The sequence below is a fragment of the Chiloscyllium plagiosum genome, chromosome 47 (genome assembly GCF_004010195.1).
Source record: "Chiloscyllium plagiosum isolate BGI_BamShark_2017 chromosome 47, ASM401019v2, whole genome shotgun sequence".
NCBI lineage: Eukaryota > Metazoa > Chordata > Chondrichthyes > Orectolobiformes > Hemiscylliidae > Chiloscyllium > Chiloscyllium plagiosum.
This window is the reverse complement of record NC_057756.1, coordinates 10,054,658-10,066,612: the sequence shown is the minus strand read 5'-3', so window position 1 is coordinate 10,066,612 and position 11,955 is coordinate 10,054,658. Positions and strand designations below refer to the sequence as shown.

At 41.2% G+C, this 11,955-nt stretch overlaps 1 protein-coding gene across 1 annotated transcript in view; it reads left to right on the top strand.

The window, feature by feature from the left end:
- The window catches only part of LOC122544220 (interferon-induced protein 44-like), a 29,459-nt gene extending 24,730 nt beyond the window's left edge, over positions 1-4,729 (top strand). The window contains exon 10 of the mRNA XM_043683298.1: positions 4,418-4,729. Within this exon, the coding sequence (XP_043539233.1) occupies positions 4,418-4,549 (132 nt within the window). The 3' untranslated portion in view covers positions 4,550-4,729. The remainder of the gene's footprint in view (positions 1-4,417) is intronic.
- The last annotated feature ends 7,226 nt before the right edge of the window (positions 4,730-11,955 follow it).

The following is an 11,955-nucleotide window of genomic DNA, read 5'->3' as shown; positions in this document are numbered from 1 at the left end:
TTTTGCCCGAAACGTCAATTTTGCCTGTCCTCGGATGCTGCCTGAACTGCTGTGCTCTTCCAGCACCACTAATCCAGAATATGTTTTGAAGGGGTTTGGTCTGGTCCATAACATCACTGTAACAGTTTTTCTGTAATTAAAGAATAAAAATCATGTATTTAGAAAGATGAACAGAATCTAAACTTGTTTTTGTCAATATGCACTGGATAAGAAAAAGCTGTTCCTTATGAGTGTTTGAAAATTCTAAATTCATCACCTGCTTAATTATTGCAAAGCATATGAGAATGTTTAGACTTACAAAAGGTGCAAAACTGTAGCAAAAGGTGGTGCAAGCTGAGAAGGTATTGAATGTGGGTTTACATCTCCTGAAGTAGACAACCATCATCCAAAAGACTTAATTCAATTGCTGCACTCCAGTGGGAAGAGCATATGTTTCCTCAACTGGGAAGTGATTGAGTTATTGAAAATGCACGTTACGATCAAATGTTGTTTATCTTGTATGATGTGCATGAGCGTCAAGACTTATTTGCTTTATCCTTCCGAGACTACATGAAATCTCTTATCAACAATTTTTTTTTGTTCATGGTTAAGGGTTTTATTGTCAACTTTGCCTTTGATTTTGCCATTTTAGGAGGGGAAGCCAATCTCCTGGAGTAAAGGATGAGTACGTGCTGGCAATTGCTTTTTGATAAAATTGCTTTAACTCTGAGGAAATATATTATTCTTATTCACGACAGCATTGCACAACTTTCCATTTTTGAAACATCTTCATCTGACTAATATAAATTATGAATGTTGTCACAATGCAAAAGCCTGAGAAATAACAGAAAGAGTAAACTGTACGACCCCTCAAATTTATCCAACTATTCAACACAATCATGGTTCATCTCAGAGTCATAGAATCGTACAGCAGACAACCAGACCTTTCAGCTTACCATGTCTTTGTCAACCATCAAACACAATAATCCTATTCACCCGCACTTCTTTCTTTGACAAAAATCTCATTTTTCTGATTCTACCATCTTCTCCCAAATCACCTGCCATTGGCAAGTTGTTCAGGGGCTGGGAAACTTTAGCCCCTGACAAGCAAGAAATCGGCATCAAAATAGCACCTTTTGCAATCTCACAATGTCTTAAAGCTTTTCCATAGGCTAAATGTACCCAAATTGTGGTCACTTTCCCCGATATGGTCACCCACTGTCACTGACCAAACAGATGCAAAGTATTTATTCAACTCCCTGACCGTTCCTCATTACTATTTCCTCAGCCTCATTCTCAAAGTGGCCTCGTTTCACTATGGCCTTGCCATTCCTTTTGTAGACCTTAAGGTACTTTTACTGTCCATTTTTATAGCCAGGTTTACACCCAAAGTTTATTTCTAAACAAACCATGGCTCCAGAAAGCATTACAAATTGATCATCAAAAGCCATGACACACACAGATCCCAAACCCACCTCCACTAAATCAAATTTCAAACTCTAAAATAAATACATATAAATCTCACCTTACCCGATAGCCTCCAGCTCTCCATTACAGATTTTGCTCCCTAGGCTGCTTGCATCTTCAAGTTGTTCCTGATAAACTATGTTTGAAGATAGTTCCTTTCCAACTTATTAAATAAAACAAATAAACATGACTTCCTTACCATATGGCTTTTCGTAGTTTCAAGTCTTCTTCCAAATATGCCTCTCCCTGCAACCCCCATCCTGGATCATTGTTTGATTACATTCACTTTGAGTCAATCATCATTTTTGTTGGAGAATGACCCATTCGAGTCAGAAATGTCATTTGGACTGTAACAAGGAATGAGAACAGCAATAGTTACCATCTGCAATTTATTTTTCTCTTCCCCCTGACCTATCATCTCCATCACCACCCCCATTCACTCATTGTTACTCTTTGCTACCCTCCTCTCTGACCTATCACCTTCATCCCCTCCACCACAAAACATGCTACTTTCTCCCCACCCCCACATTTATCTCTCTACCCTTCAGGCTCCCTGCCTGTATTCCTGATGAAGGGCTTTTGCCGATCCTCGGATGCTTTCTGAACTGCTGTGCTTTTCCAGCGCCACTCTAATCCAGAATCTGGTTTCCAGCATCTGCAATCGTTGTTTTTGCCTTTGAAACTTGTCGGGTGTCCATTTTGAAAAAGGAAAATTTGGTCCAATAGATTTGATTGTCATCAAATTTCATGTTTTACAAGTTGCACAGAAAGTGTGCCATTTGTAGGTGGGTCACATGACACATAAATATATCTTATTTGGATCAGATGTTGAGATGGTAACAGAATAGTTCCCGTCCACACTTATCAGTTGGTGACAGTGGAACCGCTCTTGTGTATTTTGATGAAACGTAAAAACTGTTTTTCTTCCCATCACTGAATTTATTATTTGACTTCCTCTGCCATACTGGAAGATAAGGCAGAAATAGTAAAGAAAAAGATAAGCAATGTAAGAGAAATTGGGGATGAACTCCGAAAAGATGAAGGATGGGGATGGGGTGACTGAAGACTGACCAGTTGGGGAAAATGGTTAGTTAATTTAGGCATTTATGTATTACTAATAATTGTAGGTCAACTGATAGGATTTAATGTGTTAAAGTGGATATTGACTAAGCTGGTAATGTCTTTGGGAGGACAACAATCAATAATGGTCATGACAATAGCACAAGCGCAAGAAAGGGAGAGTCGAGATTACTCTTAGAGTTTGAAAAAGACAGACTTAGAAGGACAGAAATAACAAGATTGTGAACCTCGGAACCATAGGGTGAAAAGAGGGCAGAAAATAAAATTGCAAAAACAACAAATGTTAAAAAAAAGAAAATGGGTGAGTTGTAAGAAATGGGGAAGTGTGTTGTTTTTGCAGATATAGAAAAGCAAGAGTGTGTATGTGCAGAAACGAGGTAAAAAAAATCAGCTAAGCAAGCATTAGAGAAATGTTTCTTAATCCTTAATGTATAATTGTGGATAATTGAATACTAACTTTACTGCAGAATTATTAATGTAAATAATTTCTTCATAACGTTTGAAAGAATAGTCTCAGCAAAATAGTTGAGATAGCTGAAAGGCATAGACTAAGCACTAAAAGATACATTGTTTAAACGTATGTTCAGGAATGGAATGTACCTATGGACAATGGAAGATGTTACAAGTAAAGTGAAGAAGGAACATCAAGATACAAGTTTAGCCTTGTGTCAGCACTTACAGAGGGAAAGGTTGCCAACTTAGAGAGAAGGGGGCAATAAGAGTGGAGCATAGCTGGGCAATGGCAGAATACTAAGAAAGATTGGGTAATGTAGGAATCGGGAGAGATGACCTCACGCAACTCAAAGGTATAACTGTGTAGTACTTTGAATTCTCTTTGCTCATTTGCTTCTGCAATTGATGCCCTTACTTGCAAGTTTGTAATAAATTGTCTTGTTTCCAGTTTTGGTGGTCTTGTCTAAATTTTATTAAGTTTGTTTCTTACAATTATCAAGCCCAAACATTGAACTGTTTTTACCTCAATTTCTGACCGTGATCGTTATTCTAATGAGGTGACTATTATGGTAATGAGATGACCGTTATTCTAATGAGGCCAATAACAGCAGGTCCTCGTGCAGTAATGGGTGGGGCCTCTACCCCCCCTCAACCAATTGCAGGTCCATGCGGGTGATTGACAGCGAGGAAACGGGCTGGTACCTTCGATGGAGCGGGAAAGAGACGGTTGTGTCTGGAGACCCTTCGAATATCCTGAGGGAAGGGGGTCAACACTTGACCAGAAGTGTTAGAAACAAATTTAATAAAATTTAAACGAGACCACCAAAACTGGAAACAAGACAATTTATTCTACGATCTTGCAAGAAAGGTCATCAAATGCAGAAGCAAATGAGCAATGAACATTCAAACTAGTACACAGTTATACTTTTGAGCTGCGTGAGGTCACCTCTTCTGACTCCTACATTACCCAATCAACTTTATTCTCTAACTAACTTGCGATCCGTTCTTATTATTTCCCCCCCTTCTCCAAGTTGGCGACCCTTCCCTCTGTAAGTGCTGACATAAGGAAGATTTTGCTAAACTTGGATCTTGATGTTCCTTTCAGTTTATCTGTTTGCTTGTAACATCTTCCATTGTTCATAGGTACATTCCATTCCTGAATATACATTTTAACAATGTGTCTTTTCTTGCCTAGTTTATGTGTTTCAGCTATCTCAGCTATTTTGCTGAGACTAATTTTTTTAAACTATCATGATGAAAGAAATTATTTACTAGAATAATTATGCATTAAAGTGGGTACCCAATTATACATTTCCCTAGTGCTTGCTGATTTAATCATTGTCTGCAGCTGCCCTTTACACTCGATTTATCAGCATTATACTTAAGCTTATTATCACTACCTTTTTGCGAAAACAACACACTTCCCCATCTCTTACAGAAGGAGTCAGTTCAAGACCCATTTCCTGACACCATGGAACTGGGCTCACTGAGGGGCAAAGTGCATGTAGTCGTTGTTTCTAACCAGGGGATCAGGCTGGCCATCGCATGGTGCCCATATCGAGATGAGTAGACATAAGAAGGCCAATGTGGACAGTGCCCTGGAACAGCTGTAGGCTGAACTTCTGTGTGTTTCAAGCACCATCTGCCATGTGGGCAAGAGGGTGAACTGTAAGGGGCTTGTGCTGGAAATGGCATGAAGCCATCAACATCCTGGTGACCAGCACTGATGTCAACCCCTTCGTTGGAGGCTGTTGGATTGCTCAGAGGGAGCTTGGGGCAAAATCTAAGATCAACACTAAAGCAACCTTCCTCCTGGCCAAGCTGGTTGTGCCACACATAGATCAACGAGGCAATGGATCTGTGGAGCTGGTGGACTCAGGCACTACTTCTTACATCTTGCCCACCATCGTGTCCTAACAATGTCATTAAAACGGCTCTGTTAGTCCTGATCAAGGTACTGCCAGGTAAACTGGCCTCTACCAATATCTTAGTCGAGAGCATGGTGCTGGAAAAGCACAGCAGGTCAGGCAGCATCTGAGGAGCATGAGAATCAACGCTTCGAGCATAAGCCCTTCCTGATGAAGGGCTTATGCCCAAATGAAGGGCTAATGCCCGAAACATCGATTCTCCTGCTCCTCAGATGCTGCCTGACCTGCTGTGCTTTTCCAGCACCACACTCTCGACTCTGATCGCCAGCATCTGCAGTCCCCACTTTCTTCTACCAATATCTTGGTCAACTGCCTGGACCTCAGATCTCATCAGGACCCACTTCAGCGTCATTGTGTTGTCAGAACAATACCTCGTACCAATGGCTTGATGAAACCGTCGCTATGCATGGGATTAACGAACCTGAGGAGTCTGCAGGTTCTGTTTCCTTCCTCTGTCGACAAGACACAGCCTACATCACAGGGAAGACCATCATGGTAGTTGGAGATTTTCACTGCTGTCTTTGAGCTTCTCTTTGGTCTAGGGATGCTCTCCATGATTTCTGTTCCACTTACCTTCCAGAGTTACTCATGCCTCCCCTCCTTTTGCTATCCTGTTACCATCCTTTAACCATTGCTTCTGCATAGCCATTGAAGAAGATTGATGATTATACAGATGTATATTTCTCCTGAATTATACCGCTTAGATCCAATTAAATTAATATTCTGGAAATAAAAATATTTTCGTCGATAATGACACTTATAAACTATGGATAATATAGTCTTCAGGTGGTGATACCAATGACAATAATGTAGCTGCTGTTCAATGTTCCTTCACCGAGTGGAGGTCAAAGACTTGGTCGTTGGTTTAAAAACAATGTTTTCTTGGAGAAACTCAACTGGTCTAGCATCATGTGTAGAGAAAAAGCAAAGTTAACGTTCTGAGGCGAGTGACCCTTCTTCGTTTTGTATTCTTCTACACGGGAATTTTAACAGGAAGTGTACAATGACTGCAGTTATGGTCACATTGATTTTTCAATTCATTTTCACTGCATAAGTCCTTAAAAGGCATGACTTATAGAAGACTAATAGCTGGGCAGAAATAGGAAGGTGGAGAATGCAACCTTTCCTTTTGTGTTGTGTGATGTTCCTTTTAGATTTTCCTGTAAATTACATCACGGCTGCCTCACAGCGCCAGGGATCTGGGTTCGATTCCACCCTTGGGCGACTGACTGTGTGGAGTTTGCGCATATTCCCGTGTCTGCGTAGATTTCCTCCTGGTGCTCCAGTTTCCTCCCATAGTCCAAAAATATGTGGGTTAGATGGATTGGCCATGCTAAATTGCCAGGGTGGATTGGCCATGGGAAATGTGGGGTTACGGGTAGGGATCTGGGTGGGATGTTCTTCAGAGGGTCAGTGTGGGCTTCCGCACTGTAGGGGTTTGCATCCACAACAGCCGGTTATTCAGCTGATTTTCTTTACAGCATTTTCTGTTTTAATTAATACATCTTACTGTCGTCCTGTTTATATATCCATTTCTATTCATGCTAACATCTAACAGTGCAACCATCCCATTCATTAAAGGGTGGTCATAACCGACAACTCATGATTGAACTATTGAGGTCAGCGGTAGCCCATAAGACCATATGAAATAGGAACAGGAGTAGGCTTTTTGGCCCCTTGATCCTGCTCCACCATTCAATAAGATCACAGCTGAACTGACATTCCTCACATCCTTCAGTCTGTTCCTTATCCTAACAGAAACAGAAATATAATGTGAAGAGAGAATATAGTGTGAGGAGTGAGACAATGTGAGAAGATGAGCGTACAGAGAATGTGCAGAGAGGGAGTGTGAAAAGAGCAGTGGTGGGACAGAACTTAAAAAGAGGGGAACCCAGTTGTTGTATTAGGAATGAATCCTGCTGCTCATCATGTTTTACAAACTCTCTGCATCATTGTGCAGTATAACATAGATTTGCTGCCACTATCCTCTTTTAGATAGGTCTGTGGTACCCAGTTGGGTGACGCTAATGGCCTTAGAACCCTTACACAAATTTCTCTTGGACCAAGGTTTTCTTCCATTATGATATTTACACTTTCATGTACATAATTACTATTTCCATTCTGTATCTCTTCCCAAGACTCTGAATTCACAAATTCAGGTGGTTTAGAAGTACTTGTTCTCCCACAGTGTGTTCTTGTTGGGTGTGAAAGATTTGGAGATCTCCACATTGAAGACTTGACTTTAATTCTGTTTCTGACAACGTGAGTTCTGAAAGTCCCTTTAAACAGCTTGGGTTTGGAGTCATAGAGGTGAGTAACATAGAAAAAGATCCCTTTTGGCTCTTTGAGTCCAAGCCAATCAAATAAGAAACATTACCTAAGTATTTATTTAATTTTTTTTATCTTGAATATGGTTGAAGACAGACAATTATTAATCCACTGGTAAGGTTGTGCTCATGTGTGTTGACTACTTGTGCTTTAATTTATCCTCAGCTTTGCACTACTTGTGAAAGCAGCATGCTTTCTTCCTCATCCTACTATTTGAGCATTGCTTATTGCTTTGCATGCTCTCAAATATTCTTTAGATGGGGGTGGGGGGGAAAGAGACTGCAGAAAGCTGCAGCACAAGGATTTGGGAGTCTGAGTGCATGAATCACAGTAAATTAACATCTATGTGAATAATAGGGAAGGCAAATGGAATATCAACCAGTATTTCAAAGTGAACGGAGTATAGAGAAGTCTCACTAAAGCTGTGCAACACACTCATCAGACCACAGCTGGAATACGATGAACAGTTTTGGTCCCCTTATTCAGATCACAGAATCCCTATAGTCTGGAAATAGGTCCTTTAGGCCTAACAAGTCCACATTGACCCTTCAAAGAGTAACCCACCCAGACCCATTCCCCCTACCCCATACTTATGCCTAACTAATGCACCTAACCTATACATAGGTGAACACTATGGGCAATTTACCATGGCCAATTCACCCTCATCTGCACACCTTTGGACTGTAGGAGGAAACCAGAGCCTCCGGAGGAAACCCACGCAGACAGGGGAAGAATGTGCAAACTCTACACGAAGAGTCACCTGAGGCTGGAATTGAACCCAGATTCCTGGCACTGTGAGGCAGCAATGCTAATCACTGTGCCACCTGTGTACTGGCATTGGTGACAGTCTAGAAACGGTTCACTAGATTGCTCTTGGGTATGCAGTAATTTTCTTATGAAGAGAAAATGCATCAGTTCAGCTTGGATTGTTTGGAATTTAGGAAAATGAGAGATAAGATATTGAAAGATCCAATATTCTTATCAGACTTACAAAAGGTAGGTGCAGAGAAGTTGTGGGAATGTTTAAGACCAGAGTGTATAAGGTCACAGTTAGGAGTCATCCACTTAAGACAGTGATGAGGATTTCTTTTCAAGGGGTGTTGGATCTGTGAAATTCTTTACTGCAGACAGCTGTTCATGTTCCGTTTTAGATTCAGGACTGAGATAGACAGATTTTTAGTCATTGGGGGAATTGAGGGTTATGGAATAAGGCAGGAAAATGGAATTGGGATTATTAGATCAGCCATGATCTCATTGAATGGTAGAGCATATATGATGAGCCAAATAGCCTGCTTCTGTGTTCCTGTGTCTTCTGGTCTCCAATGGCACTGAAGATCTTTTCTGTTACCTTTTTGGACTTGCCTTCCATGTGGGACCTTGTCAAAGACAATGAAATCCATGTAAACCACATCAACTGTACTACCCTCATCAATATATTTTGTCACCTAAATCAAAAGCATTCCCCTACACACTACCCAATACCCTTGATTTCTTTTGCGATCAAGATTCTCTCAATGTTAAATAGATTCAGTGATGGAACATCCGCAATCCTCTGGGGTAGAGAATTCCAAAGATTCAAATTCATTGGATATAGAAATTCTCCCTACGTCCCAGCTAAAAGATACCATTTCCCATGGAAAAATGAAATTTTTCAGAGGCGTTCAGCATCACAAGATATCTGGGCACAGTAGGTGGAGAGAAACTGTTCCCATTGATCAATCATCTGCAAGACGCACTGCAGTAACTCACCAAGGCTCCTACAAAGGCAGCTTCTGAACCACGTGACCTCTCCCACAAGACTAAAGGGAACAGACATACAAGACACTCACTTGCAACATCCTCTCCAAGGCATAAACTGTCTTGACTTGGAAATGTGTCACGGTTCCTTTACTGTTGCTGGGTCAAAATCTGGAATTTCCTATCTAATAGCATTGTGGTCTACCTACACCACATGGACTGCAGTGCTTCAAGAGGGCAGCTCACGATAGGCAATTAGGAATGGAGAATAAAGACTGGCCCATCCATGTTCCATCTGCATTCCATGAATGAATTTTAAAAATTGATGAATGTTATGATTTAGGCCAGACCACACAAAACATTCTTCAGCAGGCAGCCCAAACTGTAAGTTTGCAATTTGTTTTGGTAAATGTATAGTGAAAATTACCCAGAGTTAGATAGCTAAGTTGACTACTAAATTTTAAAACAGACAAAAACTTTATTCACAAATTGATACAATGAAACACAAAGAACAGAATGAAGAACCTCTATAGAACTCAACCTATCCAGCTAGACTTAATTATGCTGTTCCGAATACACACAACAGTCCCAATAAAGCAAAACTCCCTTTAAAAACCAGTATAGATGGAATACATGCTATCGGTTGAAGTTGAAGGGCAGAAAAGAGAGAGAGTTTCCACACAGCTCCCTGTTGAACTTTCCAGTTCAAGACTGAACTAAAAACAGCTCAGCCCAACTAGAGAGCTGACCACTCCCCTTTGTTTATGCAGGTCACTTCTAAAACATGACTGTTTTGGCCTAATCTGTTTGTACGTAAACAAAATGCCGCTCAAAATCCTTTTCATCTCTGTACTCAAATAGACTGATCAGAGCCTGGCCTGGTTTATTGCCCCTCTGAAAAAAAATCAGGGATAAAGTATCCTTGAACCAAGAAACAGCTTTTAGAGAAAAAAGGAACTAGTTTGTGACAATGAATGAGTTGAGAACTAGATCACACAGATTTGAGGTAACTGGTAGAAACAATAGCAACATAAATTACAGATAAATGAACAAACATTGCTGGCAAAATTCACCAGGTCTGATCTAGTGTCACTGGACTAGTGATGTTAACTCTGCTTTCTCTGCACTGATGTTGCCAAACCTGCCGCGTTTCACGAGCAATTTCAGTTTTGTTTCAGATCTCCAACATTAATTTATCTGCAACAAAACAATCAAGATTGAATAGCAAATACATGAAAAATAGACCATTTACCAGTGAAATTCTCATCTTGCTGTTCAAACCTCGGATGGAAAGTTAGATTTTGTTTTCTCCGGCAAGAATCTCACTTTTCCATTATCACCACATTCTCCCAGTTGACTTGCCATTGCCAAGTTGTTTAGGAACTGGGAAAATTCAACCCCTAATAAGTAAGAAATTTGCATCTAAATAGCACCTTTCGCAATTTTAATGTTTTAAAGCTGACGGTGCTTATATTATGTAACTGTGATCACAACCCCTCTAAAATCAACGTTGTGGCGGGAGTGGAACACAGATTTCGGTGTTTAATTGGCTTTGAGATGCAGCAGTTATCGATTAAAGGTATCACAGCATTGGGATATTCTAAAATGCGACTGATAGTTTATGGAAAAGATAGGATTATTGGCAGAGGGCGCTGTGCTGAAAATTGTAACAATATGCGATAGTAATTATGAGTGTGTCCTTCATAAGCTTGCAAGAATAAGTCAGCCTGTGGTGGTCATTGTGTGTTTTAAAGTTGGATAAGGAAAGCGAAAAGCTGAGGGAATTGGAAAAATAGCTGCAGTGTAAAACTCATTACTAATAGGAATGCAACATACCCAGTATGCATTACTCCAGGAAAAAGCTGCAAGTATATTCAGCACTGTGACTGTACAAACCATATAATGATGTTGAAACTGATCACGAAACAGACGTCTCTCCTGATGTAAGTAAAATCAAAACATGCCAAGCAGAATTCTGTGAACAGCAGCAGGGACGGTTATTTCATAAAACAAGGCAGACAACTTTGGGAATGTAGTTGAGCTCGTTCCCCTTATCTCAGGAAAGATGTACTGTTGTTAAAGTTAAAAAGCAAGACTTTTTCTACACTGCGATAAAAGACTATCGTGGAAGCATAGCAGTAATTCCGAAAACACGGAGACTGAAGTTTCCAAATTTAAAGCAAATGTCTAATGCAACTAACAATGAATTTGAAATGGTTCAGCAAACTTTTTTTAACATGTGGACACATGGACAAGAATCTGGAAGCGCTTATGAAGCTCATGGAGGTTACTTGCATGGTAGAGTTTAAAAACCACTTCCTCCAGACCAAAGGGCTAGCCATATGGGCCCCAGCTATGCCTGTCTCTTTGTTGGCTACGTAGAACAGTTGATCTTCCGTAGTTACACTGGCACCACTCCTCACCTCTTCCTCCGCTACATTGATGACTGCATTGGCAGCACCTCGTGCTCGACACCTCCCTCCCCTTCCAGGAACTCTCCATCTCCATTAATGACGACCGACTTGATACCGACATTTTTTACAAACCCACTCCCACAGCTACCTGGATTACACCTCTTCCCACCCTACCTCCTGCAAAAATGCCATCCCGTATTCCCAATTCCTCCGCCTCCGCCGTATCTGCTCCCAGGAAGACCAGTTCCACCACAGAACACACCAGATGGCCTCCTTCTTTAGACACCACAATTTCCCTTCCCACGTGGTTAAAGATGCCCTCCAACGCATCTCGTCCACATCCCACATGTCCACCCTCAGACCCCACCCCTCCAACCGTAACAAGGACAGAACGCCCCTGGTGCTCACCTTCCACCCCTTGCATAAACCAAATCATCCGCCGACATTTCCGCCACCTCCAAACGGACCCCACCACCAGGGATATATTTCCCTCCCCACCCCTTTCCGCCTTCCGCAAAGACCGTTCCCTCCATGACTACCTGGTCAGGTCCACGCCCCCTCTACAACCC